The 24,714-nt window shown below is 41.0% G+C and overlaps 1 protein-coding gene across 2 annotated transcripts in view; it reads left to right on the forward strand.

Annotated features, from left to right (window-relative positions):
• The first annotated feature begins 3,031 nt into the window (after window positions 1–3,031).
• Window positions 3,032–24,714, forward strand: part of BMP6 (bone morphogenetic protein 6) — a 101,335-nt gene continuing 79,652 nt past the window's right edge. Inside the window, exon 1 of one of the 2 annotated variants that reach the window (XM_070747224.1) lies at window positions 3,032–4,487. In XM_070747224.1, coding sequence (XP_070603325.1) covers window positions 3,857–4,487 — 631 coding nt within the window. In that variant the 5' untranslated portion in view covers window positions 3,032–3,856. The remainder of the gene's footprint in view (window positions 4,488–24,714) is intronic. The other variant, XM_070747225.1, reaches the window with a different exon arrangement.

The raw sequence follows: 24,714 nt of genomic DNA on the forward strand, positions 1-24,714 counted from the left end.
ATGTATAAATACATGTAGAAATACTGTAAATCTGAAGGTCAGCAGTTAAAATCTCATCCCCAGCTCCAGGTTGACTCAGCCTTCCATCCTTCCGAGGTGGGTAAAATGAGGACCCAGATTGTGGGGGCAATATACTGGCTCTGTTAAAAAATGCTATTGCTAACATGTTGTAAGCCGCCCTGAGTCTAAGGAGAAGTGGGCATAAAAATTGAATAAATAAATAAATAATATTTACTGTCTTTTTGTGTCATTTTGGTTGGTGGTGTGCCCCAGGATTTTGTAAATGTAAAAAGTGTGCCGCGGCTCAAAAAAGGTTGAAAATCACTGGTATAATGCATGCACTTTGAATCCTAAGTTTGAACTCAGATCACAGCTGCCTGCTTATAGGAAAAAAAGTATGTGAGAGGAGGGTAATTTTTTGTCCCAGTTTGTCATACAACAAATCTGGGATTAAGTTTAAACACTAAATCAATCTATAAAGTGATTTGAATTGTTCTTGTTTAGTTTGCTGGGTGATCCCAACCAATTGTGGCTTATGAAATCAAAGCTAAGCAGATCATAGGTTAGCACAATGGAGAAAAACAGCCAATGTTTCACAGGAGCCACATGGTTATGGAATATATTACATTTTTTGACACTTTAGATGTACTGTTTTAATAACAGTTAAATTACTCTGCCGTCTGCATTTGGTTTATTTGTCAGCCAAAGGAAAATATGCCTGTTATCTTGAGGAATCTTTTGGAATGAACAAAGATTTATTACTTAGTTTATTTTAAAAAAACTGTTCTGAGTTCATGGACTTCCTGTTTAAATTATTTACAAGCTATTAGGCTTCCTGTTAACCACTCCACTTGTGAAATAAGATACATTGTTTTTAGTATGAGAGCCTCCATAAGTCAATTGAAGAATAGAAGGAAACACACATTTGCATAATATTTTGATCTAATCATTTGTCTAGGGATTTTTTTTTCCTATTGTATATCTGCTCTTTTGAATTCCCCCCCCCCCCCAAATAGGATTGCCATTTTTTAAAGCCACATTTCAGTCAAGCTCGATTCTGCTAATTTAATGGGCATGTCCATGTAATTTTCTTGGCAACAGGATGGAATTGCTTTCTATTCATTTGTGTTATTTCTCAGACTAGTCTCCAGCACTTATAATATTCTCTGGTGTTCTGCCATCCGAATGCTAACCAGACTTGACCTGGCTGAGTTTTTTGTGACCTTCTAAAGAGCTATACAAGTCCATAAAAAGTTAGGATGTGACTTATAGTGATGACAAGGGTCATAGTTTAGCAAGTTCTGTGTAAGCAGCCTGCACCTGTTTAGTTCTTGCTTCCATATTGCATTGCGGCAAAAAAATTTAGTACCATACTGTGGGCCTGGCTTATTTTGTGGGTGTGGCTTGCTGGCCATGTGGCCAGGTGGGAGTGGCTTGACAATCATGTGACCAGGGGAGGCTTAAAGGTCATGTGATTGGCTTAAAGGTGGCCAACTTGATGTCACTCACCTCGAGGGTTTGGGTTAAGGTTAGGGTACCTGGCCTCTCCTCAAAGAGATACAATTTCCTTATCTATTTGCTGTTACTGAACATCCAAAATATACTACTTAATTCCATGTGTATATGCCATATGTGTACATACATATTACACACAGGCACACAAAAATATGCATTATCTACTATATCAAGTGTATGTGTATGTACACACACACACACACACACACACACATGCACATCTCTTCTAAAACTGTACACATTTAACCTCATTTACTGCGATAGGAAAAACATACTCTTTTTTTCTCAGGAGGGAAAGGAAAAAAAAAGCATTTTTTTTCTACCAGTTCTGCGTACCTGACCGTACCCGTAGGAGCCCATCACTGATTACAGGTAGACCTTTCTTGACTGTTACACCTGATTACTGGACTATTTAATAGGGGAATTTATCAATGAGTCCCCTGCTCTAAAGGTGTATTCTGACTAGCTCAGTCCAAATTGCACTGAAATGCAGGTACTCCTTAGGCTTAGTTAATAGTTACTGGGGCTAGAATTTCCAATCCTAAATCATGTGGTGCAAATAATTTTTGATTCCACTTTTTCTGAAACTTGAATGTTACACAGGGTAAGGGGTAAGTTGAAACTAAGAAATCCCTTTAAGTTTATGCTGCCAAATTTTGGTACTGCTAAGGATGTTTGTAGGGATATGTAGTTTTATACTACTTAAAAGCATTTTCTTTCTTTACACTTTGGTAGGTAGGGGAAAACATGTTCTTTATAGATTGTTGTTTTTATAGTCTTTAACTATATTCCTTCCTTCCTTCCTTCCTTCCTTCTCTCCCTTCCTATCCTCCCATCCTTTCTGCCCCTTCTTTCCTTCCTTCCCGCTCTCCCTCCCCTTCTTTCCCTCCTTCCCTTCCCTTTCTTTCTCTCCCTTCCTACCCTCCCTCCCTTTCTGCCCCTTCCTACCCTCCTTCCCTTCCCTCCCCTCCCCTTTCCTTCCTTCCCTCCCTTTCCTTCCTTCTTCCTTCCTCCTTCCCTCCCATTCCTTACACGTTTTGTGAAACCTGGAGGACTGCACGATTGTTCATTGGCTTTTAATTCAGCAACAGAGTCCTTCCTGAGAAACCCAGTGTCTTCCCCCAAACTTTTATCATATTGCTCTAGGAAGTAACAAAAAAAGTGAGATTATACATCAAATGCATACAATAGTGAGATAGAAAAGCGAAGAATCTCCCCACTTCTCAGCGTTCAAAACCCGAACAAACCAAGTTATCCAGCACCTGCTTGTCAGAAGGGACCCCGCCCTCATTCACACTTGTGAAAGCCCCTCTCATCGGCGGTTTGAACTCTACCCGCCTAGTCTTGGCCCCTTTGCCGAGCTGGTCCCTAAACAGAGGGGCAAGCGGACAAGCGTCCGCGGGAGGCAACGCCTCTTTATATGGGGGGGGGGGGGGGGGCGGAGAGGTTCCAAGCAGTGACGGTTGGGGACCGGGAGCCGCTTTTAATAAAGTTGCCTCCTCCGCCGCCCGTCCAAGGAGGAAAAAAGAGGCGGGCCGCTCCTGGCCAGCGGGAGGGTGGCACGGTACCTGCGAGGCTCGGCAAAGCCACACTCGCAGAAGCGGACTAGTCTCCAAAAAAGACGCCAGGAGAGAGCGCGCGCGCCGTTAAGGATCGGGTCTTCGGAAGCTCCCTCAGTTTTGGCGCAAAACCTCTGCGGGGGAGCAGAGAAACCATCTGCGGAGTTCACGAGGGGGGGGGGGGGTAGAGAAAAGGAGGAGTTGGATGATTCGGAGTTGAGGATTTTGTTCCGTTTTGCCTTCTCCCAGCTCGGTCTCCGTTGGTCACCCTTTTTATCGCCACCTCAGCCCAAGAACTTCGCTCCCGTGAGGGGAAAAAGGGGGCCGCGCGAGCTGCTGTGGCCTTTTTTTTTTGGCGCAAAAAAAAAGGTTCAGTGGGGGGAAGGAGAGAGAACTCGGGAATTAGACAGCTGAAACTTGGCTTGAGCGGTCTCTAACGTCCCGCGAGGGAGGAATAGCGGGAGATGTAACCTGGGCGCGCGGGATCCGGAGCGTTTGCACCTGAACTTGCCACAAGGGGCCAGGAGGTGAGAGACGCCTTTGAGGCGGTCAAAGTGTGTGAGGGGGGGGAAAGCCCTGGATGGAAGCGGGGGATGGGGTGGTTGAGAAGGAGGGGAGAAGCTCCGTGCGCTCATCTTCCTCCCCTCCCGTGAATTAGCGCCGCTGCCGCCACCTCCCGGAGGGGCAGCCGGGCGAAGGCGGCTTCCTCGGCGGAGACTTCGTAGTTCTTAAATTATCAGGGCGGAGAAGCAGAAGCGCGGCGGGGGAGAAAAAAATAAGTGATGCCGTTGAGGCTGCGCTGGTTTTGGTGGTGGGCGGCGGTGTGGGGTGGCTATTGGTGGTGGTGGTGCTGCGCCCTGCCGGGGTTGCCTCTCCTGCCCGCCGCTGGGGGGCTCTTCTTGGGCGGCGGAAGCGCCGCGGGCTTCGGCCCCGGGGGTGGTAGGGCTCAGCAGCCTCAGGCGCCCGCCGACGCCTCGTCCTCCTCCCCGGCGGGCTTCCTCTACCGTCGCCTCAAGTCCCACGAGAAGCGGGAGATGCAGAAGGAAATCCTGTCAGTGCTGGGCTTGCCTCACCGGCCCCGGCCCTCGCACGGGCTTCGGCGGCAGCCGGGGGAGCCCCAAGTTCCTCTCCCCCAGCAACGCCGGCGGCAGCAGTCAGCGCCCCCGCTTGGCAGGCTGAACTCCGCGCCGCTCTTCATGTTGGACCTCTACAACACGCTGTCCGACGAGGAGGACGAGGAGGAGGTTGAAGCGACGGAGCCTGAGCATCGCGGCGCCGGGCGTCTCTCCACTGTGCCGCCCCTGCAGCGCAAAACTCTCCTGACCCACAACCTGGGTTCCACCGGCCTGCCCAGCTCGCAGGACAGCGCTTTTCTCAACGAGGCCGACATGATCATGAGCTTCGTCAACCTGGGTGAGTGACAGGTGGAGGGGTGTGTGGGAAAGTGGGGAGGGTTGGCAGCGCCCGTCACCTGCGAGTGGCCCCGGGAGTGGTTCTTGTTTAAGACAGGCAATTGTAAAAAAATAAATAAATCCAGATTTGAGTTATTAGGAGGGCAGGGGTCTTCAAACTTGGCAACTTTAAGACTTGTGGACTTCAACTCCCAGAATTCTCCAGCCAGCTATGTTGAAGTCCACAAGTCTTAAAGTTGCCAGGCTTGGAGATCTCTTAGGCCAGTGGTTCTTAACCTGGGGGTCGGGACCCCTTTGGGAGTTGAATGATCGTTTCACAGGGGTCGCCTAAGACTAATTGAAAAGACAAATTTCCCATGGTGTTTGGAACTAAAGCTTCTATTCTGGCGCCTTGGAACATATTTTTACAATCTGACCAATCAGGCGTGTCCCTCTGACCTTCCTGCCAATCAGCTTAAAGCTCTGTTGGGAGAATTGGCGCTAGAATTATGGTTGGGGGTCACCACAACACGAGGAACTGTATTAAGGGGTTGTGGTATTAGAAAGGTTGAGAACCACTGTCTTAGCCAATACAGGTAGTCCTCAACTTACAATCACAGTTGAGCCCTATGTTTCCGCTGTTTAAGTGTAACATTTGCTAAGCGGGTTTGGTCCCGTTGGGTGACCTTGCTTGCCGTGGTTAAGTGACTGACTGCCGTGGATTAGTAGCCTGGTTGTTAAGTCCATTTGGGTTTCCCCCGTTGACTTTCCTCGTCAGAAATTTACAAAAAGGGAATCACATGGGACGCAGTGATGGTCATAAGTATGAACTACTTGCCAAGCATCTGAATTTTCATCCCATGGGGATGCAGCAATGGTGTCAAAGTGTGAAAAATGGTCCTCTGTCACTTTTTAAAGTGTGGTTGTAATTTTGCACAGATCACTAAAAGAAACGGTTGTAAGTTGAGGACTATCTGCACCATTAAAACCTGTAGACGTGTGTTGAGGAACTCTAAACTCTGTTATTCATTGCTGTATATGCTCTTGTTCTACAGGAGACTAACAGCTATCTGGCTGTAAACTTTTCTTTTATCTTTTCCTCCAATGGCCCTCCTCATTCCCCTCCTCCCAGTTGCCAAAACTACTTGCAATGACCCCCCCTCTCTCTAGCTCATGCTAATGGCCTCCAGTTCACAACGCAGAAATAAAGATCTAAATTATATAGTCAAACTGCATTCCTTAGTATAACTGCATATTATGTTATGAAGTTGGCCTGGAACCAAGCAAACAGAAAATTATGTATCTGGGCTTGATAGGGATCCTGCTGAATGAAGACACATCTCTTGTTTCAAAGTTTATGCGATATCCATTATTTGGGCTAGTGCCTCACAAAATATTACTATACAGCAAGACCCACTAAGAACACCCAATTTAAGGATGAATCATAGTTAAGCCTACTGTAGCAAAATTTGAATTAAATGCATAATGATTAAAGTTCATGGTTCAAGTTTATTACACCATCTTACTTACAGTATACAGTATTATACAATAATACTGTTCTGGTTCACACAGACTAGAAATTTGATATAACATTTTTGGTTCACATAGAAATTTAGGACAAGGCGAGGCCTTGGGAATGGACCTCATTCTTAAACTAACCTGTATTCAAGCTAAACAGCCTCTAATTGCTCTTGATAGACTGTTATTATCAGACATAGAAAGGGCCTTTGGTTCTTCTTTCTCTTTCATCTTTATTATATTTCATTTTTACATTTTGATATTCCAAAAAGCCCTTTAGACCAGTTAGTGTTCTCAAGCCTGCAGCTACCAAGCAACCAGAGGCTGCTTTGAATGGCTTCACTAGTGAGATGATCATTTTTATCCTTGCTCATCGAGTTTGTAGTTCAAGATTTTATCATATGCTTAAAATTGAATTTACACTGCTGTTTCAGTTTTATCTTATTATTGTTTGCGGCCCAAAGTTGCTTCAAGTGAAATGGATGGCTATATCAATTTGATTAATAGATACACTTGGCAAGATGGGTGGCTTATAAATTTAATAAATAATCATGAGAGATACATTCAGTATTTCTTAAAACTTTGATACACTGTGCATGCATGGTATCCTAAATTCAGTTCCTAGTGCCTGTTAGATCAGCAAGCTGTTGATTTTAAATGGTGGATGGTAGAACTTATTGAAGTAGATGATGAGAAATAAAGGTTTGTTTTGCCATGTGTTGGCTTTATATGAAACCATATCTTTGGGATTAAAGTTGATTTTGTCATCCAGGGAAAATGGATGATTTAGTTAATTTAGGGTTCCATTCTTACTGATTCTGAGTATCATTAAATTCTCTGCATAATTTTGTAGCCATTACACATATGTTACCTTTCTGTATTACAGATAGCTGACATTCCTTCTGTGGTACTGACCATGGTACTGTTTTGGTGCTGCTTTAGGCAGATTTAGAATAACTGGTTTAAGAATGCTGGTAAGAGGATTGGATGTGGATGCTGTTTTCCTCAACAGGTCTTGTGCTAATTGTTTAGTTGTGCAAACAAAAAAAAATACAGGTACAATTCAAAGAAGGGTTTGTTCTCCATCTGTACAGTAATGAACCAGTATATAACTAACTTGGAGAAAGTAGCCGTTGTATACTGTGCGACTTACTTCTGAGTAAACATGTAATAGGATTGCTTTATTATCCTGCAATATTATCCTCCGGAACTGCCTTCTACCGCACGAATCCCAGCGGCGATAAGGTCCCACAGAGTTGGCCTTCTCCAGGTCCCGTCGACTAAACAATGTCGTTTGGCGGGCCCCAGGGGAAGAGCCTTCTCTGTGGTGGTCCCGGCCCTCTGGAATCAACTCCCCCTAGAGATTAGAACTGCCCCCACTCTCCTAGTCTTTCGCAAATTACTTAAGACCCACCTGTATCGCCAGGCAAGGGGGAATTGAGACACCTCCCCCAGGCTTTTATATTTTTATGTATGGTATGTGTGTGTTGCATGGTTTTTAAATGATGGGGTTTTTTAAGATGTTTTTTAATATTAGATTTGTTTACACTGTAACATTGTTATTATTATTGTTGTGAGCCGCCCCAAGTCTTCGGAGAGGGGCAGTATACAATTCTAATAAATTATTATTATTATTATTATTATTATTATTATTATTATTATTACTATTATTATTATTATTATTATTATTATTATTATTATTATTATAAGCAATGGTCACTATCTGTGTTTTTTCAGGGTGAAAAGTATTTGATACTTGAGCAAGTCACTGGGTTTAAGAATGCCCTGGCTTAAGGGCAACGCATAGTTGAGATCAGAGTCTATCTTAACAAAATTTGATGATTCTAATTAAACACACAATAATTCAAAGTTATTATACAATACCACTTATACAGTGTTATACAATAATGTTGCTCTAGTTTACAAACAAATTTGATGAAGACAACAGAAAACAAACCTCTTGGAAATAGACCTCCTACTTAAACTGGGGATCACCTGTTCTTTTGAAGTAGTGTGAAATTATTGCTCTAACTTGTCTAATAATAATAATAACAATAACAGTAACAATGACAATAACAATAACAATTTATTAGATTTGTATGCCACCCCTTCTCCAAAGACTCGGGGCAGCTCACAACATAGCAATAGTACAATACATTACAAATCTAATATTAAAATATAAAAAGTTAATTAAAAATATTAATATAACATAATCAGTATCATAAAATCATCAATTACGCAATCATACACACTCAACCCAATTTATTGTACTACAGAGGTCAGAAAAACAGCAGGGGGGGTAATCCCCACGCATGGCGACAGAGGTGAGACTTCAACATTTTATAGAAGGCAAGGAGGGTGGGGGATGTTCTCATCTCTGGAGTGGAGGGAGTTGATTCCAGAGGGCCGGAGCCACCACAGAGAAGGCTTTTCCCCTGGATCCTGCCAACTGACATTGTTTAGTCGACAGGACCCGAAGAAGGCCAACTCTGTGGGACCTAATCGGCCACTGGGATTTGTACGGCAGAAGGCGGTCTCGTAGGTAGTCTTGTCCAATGCCATCTAGAGCTTTATAGATCATTACCAACACTTTGAAATGTGACCGGAAACTGATCGGCAGCCAGTACAGGCCGCGGAGTGTTGATAAAACATGGGCATACCTAGGGAAGCCTATGATTGCTCTCACGGCCACATTCTGCACGATCTAGAGTTATTATTTATCCTATTGAAGGTTACTGTCCTAGGTCTCAAGTAATTTTTTTCTGAGATCTACTAATTGAAGCATGTATTACCACGGACTATATCTAAAGTTTCCGAATGTAAAATACTACTAAACTATGATCTTGTGTTAGACATCCTTTCTTCCCTGTCATACATCCCGCTACGTTCCAGAATGCATTGTGCCTTACATTCTCTTTACTGTTAAAAAGTATTTAAAATGTCAGAGAATGCCCTGTGCAGTTAAGTACTGGCTCACTCTCTGGGAAACTAAAACTGGTCTTTCCTGATTCAGGAAAGTAACTTGGTAACTTCCTCCACAGCTTTCCCAATGTGGAAAACTTCTTGCAATTGTGTGTTTTTAAAAAAATGGGAATTAAGCAAATTAAATGTATGCTATGATGGACTCTGAAAAAGAGACATGTACCAGATTTTGATATCTGCCTCCACTAGTCATACAAGAGCATTTGGGGTATTCAGTAGACAGACCAATATTTACAGCCATTTAAATATGCTGTGGTCATGGGGCTCAATTTATATTTTTTTCTGGAAACTAACATTTACTTTAAAAAATGCCTTAGTGAATAATATGTTTGTTTAACCACTGCAGTATTTAACAACCATGACATTTGCGTAAGGACCGCTGGTCATAAAATTGGATGTGGCCATGTGATGAACTGCTTTATGACTTTCATGACTTGCAACCAAAATTACAGGCTCAATTACTGTCATAGGTCGAGGATATGTACTGCATATTTGAGCCAAAGGCGCTTTTTCAAGAGGTAACTAGACTTTCTGGTTTTTCTTTGAAGACGTTTCGCTTCCTCAAAGAAAAACCAGAAAGTCCAGTTGCCTCTTGAAAAAGCACCTTTGGGACAACCTGGATGACTGAAAATCTCCATAGATATTTGCCTGTATTTGCCTGTATTTATTTTGCCACCTCCAAGTATTATTACAGTTATGTAAAATAACATGATATAAGTAACATAGTAACAAAACCTAGAGATGTACATTATTTTTGAAGACAAATATTACAATAGATTCAACTGGTAAGCTTTCGAGATTAGTTGGAGAGAAATTTTGATGATGGTGAACATTGTTATAGTAATTTCAGAAGACCCAAATTACAAGTTGAATACAGTGTTCCCTCGCTTTTTGCGGGGGATGCGTTCCGAGACCGCCCGCAAAAGTCGAATTTCCGCGAAGTAGAGATGCGGAAGTAAATACACTATTTTTGGCTATGAACAGTATCACAAGCCTTCCCTTAACACTTTAAGCCCCTAAACTGCAATTTTCCATTCCCTTAGCAACCATTTAGATTATTACTCACCATGTTTATTTATTAAAAAAAATATTTATTAAAAGCAGACAAAAGTTTGGCAATGACATATGACGTCATCGGGTGGGAAAAAACGTGGTATAGGGGAAAAACCCGCAAAATATTTTTTTATTAATATTTTTGAAAAACCGTGGTATAGACTTTTCGCGAAGTTTGAACCCGCGAAAATCGAGGGAACACTGTATTTGTGTTCTTGGTATATAGATATTTGTCCAGACATCTCAAATAATAGAAACTGAGCATGCTATCCCTATATTTATTTATGTGCAGGGCAAGGGAAACATTGGTATAATCCAGTATATTATGATATAATAGAACATTTTCCCCCAAATGCCATCACTCTGCTAAACAAATATTTCTCTCACTACTGTCAAACTATTCACTAACGCTGCATTACCATTACTATTAGTCTTCTCATCATTCCTATCACCCATCTCCTCCCACTTATGACTGTATGACTAACTTGTTGCTTGTATCCTTATGATTTATATTAAAATTGATTGTTTTCTGATTGCTTATTTGTATCCTATGACAATCATTATGTGTTGTACCTCATGAGTCTTGACAAATGCATCTATGTACATTGAGAGCATATGCACTAAAGACAAATTCCTTGTGTGTCCAATCACACTTGGCCAATAAAAGAATGCCATGCCATGCCATGCCATGTCATATAGATGCAATGAATATTTACCTGGCTTGATCTGTATGTTCATTAAAGATTTCAGTACATAGAAAATGTGCTAAATCTGGGTAAAAGAACTCACCATTTGTGATACTTAACTCAAAACTAACAACAATGAATGACCACTAGAAAATCTAGAAAGACAAATGTTAAATGTGCTAATACAACCTGCTTAGAATGTTGAATTAGAAAAAAATCAATGTAGCTGAAGAGTAATTTGTGCTGCTCGAGAAGAAGCAAAATAACTAAAATTTATTTCATTGATAAATTAAAGGATCTTTTTTAAAGTGATATTTTGATACACTAATATCACTGATATTACATTTCAATAAAAATGATAGCTATTTAGGAAATAGTTTAATGATTGATGAAATACTCTGTGAATATTCTCCATTCTTTCAAATACGATGCAATGTTATAATTGTAGCAATGAACAAAACACATTTTACCTGGCAGCCAAAATAGCAGAAGGACTGTTGTGTTAAGACATGTTTAAAGATGACTGTTAATTAGTTTCATTAACTTGTGTAGTAAATTTATTTTCAAAAAAAGCCTAGGAACTGCGATGCTTATAGCATTTTGCTATGGGGAAGAATAGAATACCAGTGCCAGGATTGCATTAAATTCACGTCCTAGTGTTTTCCGTGTACTAAGCAAACTCTTTCTCAGTTATCACTTCAGAATTCAATAAGCAGGACATTTCATTTCTTAATACTGTATATCTAGGATTAAACTGCAAAATAGCAGCGTGCGCTTCTTTTTCTCTTAGGATTTTTATGCACGTGGCCTAAGATGTGGTTTATTTAGTTTAAACCTTCACATCTTAAAACTTTACCACCAATGAAATAAACTTTTCTTTGCTGTTCATTCATGTAATATGCAGTTGTTGATTGGATCAGTTTTGCCATATTCTTTAAAAAGACAAAGTACAGTGTTCCCTCGATTTTCGCGGGTTCAAACTTCACGAATAGCCTATACCAGTGATTTTCAACCTTTTTTGAGCCGCGGCACATTTTTTACATTTTCGAAACCCTGGGGAACATTGAGCGGGGGGGGGGGGGCTAAAAAAAAGTTTGGACAAAAAATTCTCTCTCTCTCTCTTCCTCCCTTTTGCTTTATTTCTCTCTCCCTCCCTCTTTCTTTCTCTCTCTCTCCATCCCTCTTTCTTTCTCTTCCTTCCTCTCTCTTTTGCTCTCTTTCTCTCTCCCTCCCTCCCTCTGTCTTTCTCTCTCTCTCTCCTTCCCTCTTTCTTTCTCTCTCTCTCTCTTTCTCTCTCTTGCTTTCTCTCTTTCTTGCTTTCTCTCTCTCTCTTCCTTCCTTTCTTTCTCTCTTTCTTTCTTTCTCTCTCTCTTGCTTTCTTTCTCTCTCTGAGCTTCGCGGCACACCTGATCATGTCTCGCGGCACACTAGTGTGCCACGGCACACTGGTTGAAAAACAATGGCCTATACCACGGTTTTTAAAAAAATATTAATTAAAAAATACTTCACGGTTTTTTTCCTATACCATGGTTTTTCCCACCCAATGACATCATATGTCATCGCCAAACTAATAATTTTTGCAAGTAAATAACAAAAAAAAAATTATTAATAAATAATTATGTTTATAAATATCAGGATCACTAAGTGTCTTATTCAATGGTGAGTACCAGTAATAATGGTGAGTAAATGGTTGTTAAGGGAATGGGAAATGGTAATTTAGGGGTTTAAAGTGTTAAGGGAAGGCTTGTGATACTGTCCATAGCAAAAAATGGTGTATTTACTTCCGCATCTCTACTTCACAGAAATTCGACTTTTGCGGGTGGTCTCGGAACGCATCCCCCACGGAAATCGAGGGAACACTGTATATACTTTGATCTTTTGATGCAACTTCTTCCCTACTACCCACCTTGATTTCTTAGTTGTAGTGGGGATTTTACACGGTGATACTGGAGAAAATGAAAATTTAACTTGGAAAGAAGCAGTTTGAATAGGGAGGACATAGCAAGAATAGGAATAAACATGAAACATGTCTGCATGTGTGTTTCTAGCATTCGTAAGTGAAGCCAATCGTGTATGATTTTAAGAACTGGTTCTTGACCAAACCTTCCCCTTACATACACACCTCCACCACCTTGGAAAAAATTCAATTTCCCCCCCTTTGTAATCTCATGCAAGTTTGCTGTCTGCAAATGGTCTGAAAAAATACATGGGCATTTCAAACTTCAGAAACAGAATCTTCCCAGTATCATCCAGGTTACTAACTTTGAAAATAGCTAACTAAGATTGTTCTAGCAAGAAGTGTGGCATTCTTTTCATTTCTATTTTCTCTATGATCATGTTTGTATTTTTAAAACAATCTCTAGAATGCTACTAACATGCAAAAAATATACAACAAACTTCCGAAATATTGACAGAGCAACATTATTATATGACTCCCTCTTTTTCTCTTTCTCCCTTCCTCCCTCTCTCCCTTTCCCCTTCTTTCTCTTTCTCTCTTTCTCTCTTTCTTCTGAGCCAATGGATACATGGACCCAGTGGATAAACATGTATTTGGTTCTATTTAAGAAACTCTGTTGTTTAATTCCAAATGGTTGTTGACCACTTATTTTACCAACATCATTTAAAAAAAAATCCATTTACTGGTTGACTTCCAGTTTTTCCTGGTATTTATCTCCATATACAAATATTTTACAATGTTTAGGATTTTGGAATTTCACAGCCATATTTGTCATCAGTGTACTTTTAATAGGGAATTAGTTCTAGGGTGCTAAGATTGTGTAAGAAATATATTCATTAAGTCAAAATGAACCAGCCAGGAAGACTTTAATGCAAATTGTATAATGTCGAACTAAACTGATAAAATTAGTATTATATTTCACTAATTGTTTATAAGATTAAAATGACTATGGAAATAGTTTTGTGAATTCTGTAAACATTATTAGAACTGCATGAATAGCAATTTTCTACTTGCAAAGCATTTGCAATATATTTGCAAAATATAATTTAAGCTGAAGTTTGTAGCAAATTTCTCAGACAGGTGCACATGCAAAACTACTTATCTTCCTAGTTTTAGAAAGGTTAAATGCTGTATTTACACAAGGGCGTAAGAGAGTGACATCATGTCTCTTCAAACAAAGATCCATCTTCCACTAGCCAAGTTTTAAGTGAATAAGGAGAAAGGATTCTGATTTGCTTTGGATATTTGTATTTTAACATGAGAATTAAATAAGCACAGAAGACACAGCTCCATCATGCTTAAGTAGCAATTACTAGTGTCTAAAATTCATACCCCTAGCTAAGCCATGGTCTCCGGATTATATAGAGGAGATTTTTTCAAACTAGTCTAATCTGCACAAGAACTTAGTGGAGTTCCACGCAACACACTAAGGGAAGAACAAAGTTCATTTGAATTCAGTCAAGGCATACAAATCTAATAAATAATAATAATAATAATAATAATAATAATAATTAATAATAATAATAATAATAATTTGTAATGAAGTTTCACTTGTTCTTCCATGAAAAACAAACCACCTTTTTATGGATCAAAGTCTCTTTTTTTTATGGATCAGTCTTTTTTTTTAAGTTCCATGACTTGAAAAAGCTGTGAAACTCTCTTAACAAGTGCTAATGTGGGAAAGTATTTAGAATTAGCTAAATTCCCATACTCTTCTTTGGAACTATTTGATCTGGCTTGATAAAAGGACAGCTTGAAAATTAATGAAAGTTTAAAAAGTAACTATTATTTTGTTAGAGACTTTAAACTAAGTTTCTGCTACAGATGAACATATTACTGTAAGCGTAACAACAATGAAATAGATAGGCTTAAGGCCTTTAATTCCAGCAGCAATCATGGCTGTTCTGTCTATATAGACAGGCTAATAAGTTGCCTAGCATAGACTTTCAATTCATCCTCAGATGAATTCCTGAGGATCTCTCTGTAAACAATATTCCTGGTTTTTCTGTCTGGCTGGAGGACGACCAGGCTGTCAGGTGAACTGACTTTGGAGCATGCCACATAGAACTGGCCATGGGAGAAACAGTCACTTGTGACATGCACACCAGTCACTTTCAAAGTCTGTCCCTGGGCCTTATTGATGGTGATGGCGTAGCAAACCTTAACGGGAAATTGTAGATGTTTGAACTCAAAGTGGTAATCTGATGGAATCAGAGGAATTCGGGCTATGAAAATGGTTTCTCCCTGATTGACGCCTGTAAAAATTGTGGCTTTGATTACATGCTTGTACAGAGTCTTCACCTAAAGCCTAGTGCCATTGCACAGTTTTGGACGGCTTAGATTAGTGTTGGTGAACTTTTTTTGGTTTGCGTCCAAAACGGCGTGTGTGCATGTGCTAGCACACACATATGTGCCCACACCCATTACCTCCTTCCACGCATCCATGCACACCCATCCTGCCCCTGAGTATGCAGATAATTCCCCCCTCTCCATCCCTGTGTACGCGCATAGCCCTCACCGAAGCCTGGGATGGTGAAAAATGGCTAAACAGGCAAACTGGAAGTTCAGAAAAAATGGTCTTCTAGTTTCCCTGTTGGACTGTTTTTTCCATTCCGGGACTTCAGGGAAGCTTCCCTGAAGCCTCCAGAAGGTGAAAAGGCCTTCCCCAAGGCCAAAAATCAGCTGGCTAGCACGCACATGCGCACTGGAGATGACATACTGCAACGCCTCACCTGCCCTCTGATATAGCTCCGTGTGTCACCTATGACATGCATGCCATAGGTTTGCTATCATGGGCTTAGATTGCAAAACAGCATGATTGGAGCGCCATGAGATCATCTAGTCTACCCCTTGTTCCCTGGCAAAATGGACTGCTAAATTGGCCGCACTCACCCAGTCACATGACAACCTGGCCATGCCCACCCAGTCACATGACAACCTGGTCACACCCACCTGAAGCAACACCCACCTGACCTCCAAGCCACACCTACAAAATAAGCCACACCCACAGAACCTGTAGGGAAAAATTACATATTTCACCCCTGGAATAAAGGTCTAGGACAGTGATGGCGAACATTTTTTTCCTCGGGTGCCAAAAAAGCGTGGGTGGGTGCTATCACGCAGGTGTGAGTGCCCACATCCATAATTTCATGCCTTGGGAGGGCGAAAACAGCTTCCCTTGCCCTCTGGAGGGCCGGAAATGGCCTGTTTTCCAACTTCTGGTGAGCCCAGTAGGCTTGTGTTTCGCCCTCCCCAGATTCCAAAGGCTCCCCTGAAGCCGGGGGAGGGTAAAAACACCCACCCACATCCCCCCAGAGGCTCTCTGGGAGCCATAAACGCCCTCCCAGAGCCTCTGTGTGAGCCAAAAGTCTGCTGATCAGCACACACATGCATGTTGGAGCTGAGCTAGGGCAACAGCTTGCGTGCCAGCAGATATGGCTGCGCGTGCCACCTGTGGCACCTGTGCCATAGTTTCGCCATCACTGGTCTAGGACTTGGAAGATTTAGATGTGAATGTATGAACACTATAAATGAAGAAAAATGACTACATAATAATTAAACATGTAAAATAATGTCTTACTGAAAATGATGTATGTGGGACTCATGCTGCATAGGCAATATTTCATCAATTAGGAGGGAAAAGGGAGAATGTATGTCTGTGGTTTTTTAAACCGGGGGTGGCGCAGCAGGTAGAGTGCTGTACTGCAGGCCACTGAAGCTGACTTGTAGATCTGAAGGTCAGCGGTTCTAATCTCATCACTGCTCAAGGTTGACTCAGCCTTCCATCCTTCCGAGGTGGGTAAAATGAGGACCCGGATTGTGGGGCAATAGCCTAGCTCTGTTTAAAAAAAGTGCTATTGCTAACATGTTGTAAGCCGCCCTGAGTCTAAGGAGAAGGGCGGCATAAAAAATTGAATGAATGAATGAATGAATGAATGAATGAATGAATGAATAAATAAATATCTTTTTTCTAGGCTTATGGTTTACTTGGATGTAAAGAGCTTGCTTTGAACATGTACCCCCACAAAGTGATGCAATAATTTTGTACCTTTCTTGTACTCCCCCCACCCTCTATTTCTAACTAAGCAACTTATTTGCCTGTTTGCAGAATACAGGAGTTGAAACTGTAAAAACAGCAGGCTACTTCTACCTATTCCTATTCCTTCTAACCTACTTTAAGTTGGTTGTATAATCATCTTCACTCTTGGACATTTTAATAAAGTTAAAAGAAGAGTCAAGGCTCCTTCTGGTCAACCAGAGTGTGGTAAAACTGACCAAGCAGTTTGTTTAAAGTTGCAATGGTGCAGAACAATTATGCTATAATTACTTAGGTTTGAAAACTTCAAAAATGATTTAAAACACATGCTTCTGATATTGCATGAGTCCAACACCTCTGTGCTATGCATTAACTTTTTTCAGGTTTTTGCTAAGTCTAAAATAAAGTTATCCCTGCCTATTGTTTTCAGACCTGGACTGAAGCCTGAAAAAGGTGAGAGTATACAGTATTATGATAATTATTGTACAGTACTTACTGAATAGGTTGAGGCAATACCTAAAAAATGATAAAATTCAAAACATGATTTTTTTCATGATCCTTGCTTCTGTTGAGCAATCTAACTTGAATTCTGACTGTTCTAAATTATGTCTTGATTGGGATGTTTCAATTTTTCATGAATGTTATAGAAAATGAGTTTTCTTTCATTTCCTCTCCGTGATTAGGATTTTTTTGTGTGCGTATTATTGCCATTCTCTGAATCTTTTTTGTTCTCAACACCCACTATATCTCCATGATGGGTGGAGATAGCATCGAGGAATGGGTTAATTCCATCTACGATCTTATTGGACTGAGTCTGCAACTTTAAAGTCATGCCTCCTCCACTATTTTCTCCAGCTTTTGACTCAGTCGATCTAAGTGACTAGATGTGTGGAAAGAGTTCCCATTCTTGAATGTTATATTCACAGCATCAATGGTTCTGACATCTACAAAGCTATGTATTGCAGTGAGAAGGGCTTGCCTGATACTGCTGAAGCCATGTAAGGTGCGTTGGGGGGATTCCCCTTTTGCCTTACATAACTGTGAGCCATTGGCAGTGAAGTTCTTAATTGATAGACTTCAGCCTGATTCTGCCAAAGGTCTCGTGGTGGCACAGAGCAATTGGAGAGGAGCTTGGCAACTTTTAAGATATGTGGACTTCATGCTGCTTGGGAATTCTGAGATTTAAAGCCCATATATCTTAAGAATTGCTAAGGTTGACACACACTACTTTAGGGGCTTTATTAATGCTACTAATTACACACACATACAGGAGAATTTTTCTGAGAGTTTAGTCTTTTAAAGGTAAATAAGAATATCTTGAATTAGGTTCATAAACAAATTAGCAGCTGAGGCAAGGAAGCCAGAATTAAAACCAGTTTTGTTTACGTGTTACAGTCTTCCTATGTTTCTGCTTTTAAAACAAAAATTATATTCTACACAGAAGCTGTATTTTTAAACAAGTTGTTTGCTTCTGTTAATTGCATATGATGGCCTTATGGACTGACAGCTACAAAGCTGTAAATTATTCTTAATAGGACCAGATGCCCAGTTCCAAAAATTTAGCCTACCTGTCATTTAGTTATTGCTGGACTTCTGGCCAATAAACTGTAACACTAATAATTTAGAATTAATTGCCATAGTTTAACTGCTGCCAGTTCAAAAATGAAACACCTAGCAATTTGCTTCTGGCATGGTAATACAAAATGCTTTGGTACAATATGTTCTTACAGTATTTCTTATTTACTCAGGTAGTTAAGGACCAGTGTATTAAGCAATATACATAGTAACTCTCCTATCTAATGTACAGACCAACATTTGATGTATAGCTAGAAATGTTTGCCTTACGATTTGAAATATGAATAGTAATGGCAAAAATAAAATGTATTCATAAAAACAAAATATTTTTTCTAAACTAGAAAAATGCCACTAATATGCAATTAGCAGTGGGAGCATGGGTTAAAATTGTAACGCAAAACCTGGATTTTTGTTTTATTAAAGGTTTAAATCCATTATTCCCCCTTCAGTCTTAGATGGACTGAATTATCATCTGATTGGTACATTGGAAGAAAAACATAGATCAGCACGTAAGGGATAGCTCTGTGATGGTGGCATACGTAGCCATAACTGCCAGCACAGGAGCCATTGTTGTAGATCGGGGTCCCCAAACTTTTTACACAGGGGGCCAGTTCATTGTCCCTCAGACTGTTGGAGGGCCGGACTATTAAAAAAACCTATGAACAAATCCCTATGCACACTGCACATATCTTATTTAAAGTAAAAAACAAAATGGGAACAAATACAATATTTAAAATAAAGAAGTAATTAAGTAATTAAGTAATAAAGTAATTTATACTTCTTTATTAACAAGTAAATTTAAACTTAAATCAACAAACTCCCTCCATTTCTCCTTCCTTCCTTCCCTCCCTCCCTCCTTCCTCTCCACTTCTCTCTTCCCTCTCTTTTTTTCCTTCTCTCTCATTTGTTTCATTTTCCTCTCCCTCGTTTTCTCTCCATCATTTTCTCATTTTTCTATTTCTGTTTTTTTCTCTCTCTCTCACTCTTTCCATCTATCCCCCTTTCTTTCTTCCTGAATCTCCCATCCATTCACCGTGGAGGAGGAGGTGGTGAGGAGGCGGTGCAGAGGCAAGGGGTGGGGAGGAAAGCGGGCCTGCAATTGGCCCCTTTCTTTCTCGCCTTTAGGAAGAGAACCTGTTGCTGTTCTGCCCTAGGGCAGCAACAGTTTCTCTCTCTAAAGGTGGCAAAGAAAGGGGCCAATTGCAGGCCCGCCTTCCTCCCCGCCCCTTGCCTCTGCACCGCCTCCTCGCTCAGCAGCAGACCGCAGTGAGTGGACAGGAGATTCGGGAGTTTATTATATCTATTGATAAAATCTTGTGCACTGCCGCAGGCCAGATAAATTGCCTCAGCGGGCTGTAGTTTGGGGACCACTGGTTGTAGATCAACTCCAGTGTGCATGCTGGCCAGCTGATTATTGGCTGACCTTGCCCCCTCCCCTCCCAGGAGTCTCCAGCGGCCCATTTTGAGGTAAATAAAGGGCTTGCGTGGAGGTTTTGGAAGGGTGTTTCTGACCTCTGGAAGGCCTCTGGGGGGATGGGGACAGGGGTGAAATCCAACAGGTTCTGACAGGTTCTGGAGAACCAGTAGTAGAAATTTTCAGTACTTCAGAGAACTGGCAAATACCACCTTTGGTTGGCCCCAGAGTGGAGTTAGAATGGAAAAAATTTGCAGTTTTTTCCCCCTGCTATGCCCACCAAGCCACGCCCACCAAGCCATACCATGTCTAAACCATGCCCACAGAACCAGTAGTAAAAAAAATTGGATTTCACCACTGGGCGGGGGAGGCCATTTTCTCTCTCCTCAGGTTCCTAGAAAATGAAAAACTACCGGGCCCAACGTGCCATTGGGTGCCAAAAGTGGGGGAATGTGGGGAGATCATGCGTGCATGCAATGAATTATGGGTGTTGGCACACACATGTGTGACCCTCCTGTGTTCCCCCCCACTTTTGGCAAGTGATGGCACGTTGGGCCCAGTAGCCATCACTGGGATAGCTTGTTGTTATGCAAAGGGGTGGGGAGGAGACCCCTTAACTTTCCTAAGGATTTTGCCTGCTTTCTTATGGATCCAGTCTGGATCGTGTTCTCCTGCTTGGTGTTTATTTTTTGAAAGCGTTAATTACATAAATAGTTTCACCTTGTGTCGACTTTTTAAAAGCCATCTTAAGTCTTCCCATTGTTTGCTATAGTTTAATATAACAGTGGTTCCTGTGTTTTTTTAACCAGTCAATGCCATTGCCAGTGTTATTGAATTTAGAACTGGCATATTATTGTGTTTAGTCCCTCCCCCACCCCAAAGTAGCCAATTGTTCTTTCTATGGACAAAATATACTCTTAATCACATCAAACAGAACACTATATTTGCTTTTATATGGGAATGTTAAGTGAAACTCTTGTTTTCTGGGGCTGGATTCTTAAAAAATATATATGTAATTTCCCCTTGACTAATTGTGATTTATACAAAGCATTGTTTAAGAGCTAAGACATTACTCCAAATCTGAAAACAATTGGCCTCCTCTCTTATGGCTAATAAGAAGACCCCCCATTTACAAAAGGTACCGGTAATTCTTTTAGATCATACATAATAAAACAAATATATGTGATAAATATTCTTTGTACAGTATTGGGTACAGGCTGAGTTTTGGAAAGTATGCCAAAAGATATTTATATTGATAGGCCGCAATTCTGTTTAGAGAGGCAATTTCCCTAATATTAAATCATGTCACTACACTACAAATTTAGTTAGAAAATTATTGATGGGATTATGTTTTCCCTTGATTGACTAATGCTTTGGTTATGATCAGTGAATGGCCGCAAAAAAATTTACTACCACACTGTGGACATGGCTTGTTTTGTGGGTGTGGCTTCTCAGTCATGTGACCAGGTATGAATGGCTTGATTATCATGTGACCGGGAGTGGCCTAAATGTCATGTGACTGGCCTAAAGGTGGCCAACTTGATGTCACTCTCCTCAAGGGTTTGGGTTAGGATTAGGGTGCCTGGCCTCTCCTCGCCTCAAAGAGATACAATTTCCCTATCTATTTACTATTACTATTATATTTAATTCTATGTATATATATGCCATATGTGTACATACATATTACACACAGGCACACACAAATATATATTATCTACTATATAAACTGCATGTGTACACACACATACACATACACGCATGCACAGCTCTTCTAAAAGTATACACATTCATTCATTCATTCAATCATTTACTGTGATAGGAAAAACATACCCAGAACCCAGAAGGGGGGGAAAAAGGGGGGGGGGATTCAATTTTTTTCTACTGGTTCTGCGTACCTGACTGTACCTGTAGGAGCCCATCACTGGTTATGATGCTTCCTCAGGATTGTTATCCAATATATAGTAGTATATATTGTGATACAATATATATTAGTATAAGGAACAATAGCATAGTTTCTTTTTGATTTGTTAGTACATCAACTGGTCTTAAATGAGTGTCTCTAACTTTACACAAAAAATCTTTATCTGAAAGAATTTTAAAAAATATTTAAAATCTTACATTGCTAGCAACTCTGTAACTTGAGTTAACAGAGTTTTTCTAAACTTCTTTTTTTATTTCCCCCCCTTCCTATTTTCTTCCTATTTTTCTGTGCAGTATTTAATTTATTACAAATTTCACATACTTGTAGTGCACAGATGTTTTAGGAATTTGTTATTTTCTATGCAGGAGGTTATGAGTCAATTACTGTTAAGTAAAGTGTTTATGTGAAATCATTTCTGAGTCATATATTTGCATCATATACAACCTGTCTGACAATCAAAACATTCACCACTTTGCTAATGATTATGCTAACTTTCCACAGTTGTGCTCCAACATAACATAACTACACAGGAAAAAAAATGCAGTAAATTACTCTATTTGCCTTATGGTTTTTGGACATTATCTCACCACTACCTATGATTACAGAGCTGATATTTAGTTTTACGCATGAATTTCATTATCAGGAAACTTCTTTTCCTGTTAAATAAATGAAGTAAAACAAAATATCAAGCAATTGATAATTGCTATAAAAGTGCGTGGTAGCTCATAATCATATATATATGAAGGGATTGGATACTGTAGCCTAGAGGATAATTCTCTGCCTTACAAGGCAAAGGTTGCAGGTTCAAGTCCCAGTGGGTATGGCTAGCTGATGAGGCCAAAATAAGGCCGAAATAGATCTATCCTAGTCTCCCTTAATTTTCAAATTCAGCTTAAACATGTGACATATATATATATATATATATATATATATATGTGTGTGTGTGTGTGTGTGTGTGTGTGTGTGTGTGTGTGTTTATGTCGGATCACCCTGGTATAAAAACATTTGACATATATATATATATATATATATATATATATATATATATAGAGAGAGAGAGAGAGAGAGAGAGAGAGAGAGAGAGAGGGAGAGAGAGAGAGAGAGAGAGAGAGAGATACCTTGTCTTACGAACTTAATTGGTTCCGGGAGGAGGTTCGTAAAGTGAAAAGTTCATAAGACGAAACAATGTTTCCCATAGAAATCAATGGAAAACCGATTAATGCGTGCAAGCCCAAAATTTACCCCTTTTCCAAGCCAAAGCGCCCATTTTTGTGCTGGTGGGATCGCAAAAACGGGCGCTCCACTGGGCACCACCGCCCGGCTGTCACCTTCCGAAACAGCCGGGCACTTATCGCTGTTCCCCCAAACGCCAAACCCAAAAAGTTCAGCAGAAGTTCGGGCTCGGGTTTGGGTTCGGGAGAACGCTGAGAAGCGCCACCGCCCGGCTGTCACCTCCCAAAACAGCTGGGGCACTTCTCGGCGTTCTCCCGAACACCAAATCCAGAAGTTCGGCAAAAGTTCAGATTCGGGTTTGGGAGAACAGCTCCACGGCTCTTCTGGGAAGGTGACAGCCGGGCGGCGGCGCGTCTCAGCGTTCTCCCAAACCTGAACCGGAACTTTTGCCGAACATTTCGGATTCGGCATTTGGGGAAACAGCGATAAGTGCCCGGCTGTTTTGGAAGGTGACAGCCGGGTGGCGGCGCCCAGCAGAGCACCCATTTTTGCAATCCTGGGATTCCCCTCCTGGAATTTCCCTACAACATCACAAAAAACGCGGAAGTCAGGAGGTGGGATTTCCCATGGAGGGGAGGCTCAGGGGAATCCCAGGATCGCAAAAACGGGTGCTTCGTTTGCAACGAAAGTCCAGAGGTGGCGGCGGGTTTGTAAGGCGAAAACAGTTCGTAATAATAGGCAAAAAAATTCCAAACCCCGGGTTCGTATCTCGAAAAGTTCGTATGACGAGGTGTTCATATCACAAGGTACCACTGTATATATACTGTATATATAAATATATCATCAAGCTGTATATAACCACTGTTTAATTAAGGAGTAGCTGACTGGATTTTGTCTCTGATCTTCTTTAGATATGTTAGCCAATTATAAGGGGCGTTGTTACCATATCAAGAACTTCTGTTTGATGAGGCAGTGGCTCCTTTTGTTTTAGTCTGCTATTATGTGCAGTCAATGAGTTAACATTGGGAAGTCTCAGGCATTACTTGATGATTATCCATGGTTCAGTTTCTTGGAAGAAAAACACAATTGGTTGTTGGAGAGTTTTGTGCTATAATTATATTTATGCTTTGTACATGTTAAGAACAGAGGTGGGTTCCTCCCTGTTTGGACCGGTTCACTTGAACCGGTAGCAGCCTGCTGATAACATCACAATGATGTTGTTGTGGTTAGCTCTGGCCCAGCTTCTGCCCCAAGGAATGTGCAGGTGAATATGGGGGAGACATCCACATGCCGCAGGCCTGTTTTGCTCCCGATGGAATCTGCCGATGAAGTCTCCTCTGACCAAGGAAGCATGAGTGACAGGGAAGAGGGGAGTTTGGCAGACAGCTCAGGAGGAGATCAATCATCTGTATCATCCTTGGATTCTGAACAAGAATTAATGACACATCCACGCATGCGTAGAGTGATTCATAGGAGACAACAACTGAAGGATTATTACAAAAGTAAATGAGGCCACCTGTGGTTGGGTGGGGCGGGGCTCCAGTAATTAGGGCTGCTGCTATAAATAGCAGCATGTGGGTTTGGCCATTGTGAAAGAGTATCTGATCGCAGTTCTTCTGGAATCGTGTGTTCCTGTTTTCTGGACTTTGTTGATTTTTCACGCCTTTGAAACCAAAGCAGAGCAACGTGTGTGTGTGTGTTTCTCACTTCGTTGGAAGAAGAAGGGGTGTGAAATTTCTTCACAGCTGCTAACTAAGTACTTAATGACTGCTTAAGGGAAATTGTACAGACTACCCGGTTGTTTGGGGATGAGTGCTCTTTGCAATACAAAAAGAGTGCTTAGTTTATTTTGAATTTTGTGATAAAGAACATTGTTTTGAATTTTCAAACGTGTGTGTGTGTGCAATTTGTACCCTTGAATTTTGGGGAGGCTC

This window comes from Erythrolamprus reginae, chromosome 3 (genome assembly GCF_031021105.1).
Source record: "Erythrolamprus reginae isolate rEryReg1 chromosome 3, rEryReg1.hap1, whole genome shotgun sequence".
Taxonomy (NCBI): domain Eukaryota; kingdom Metazoa; phylum Chordata; class Lepidosauria; order Squamata; family Dipsadidae; genus Erythrolamprus; species Erythrolamprus reginae.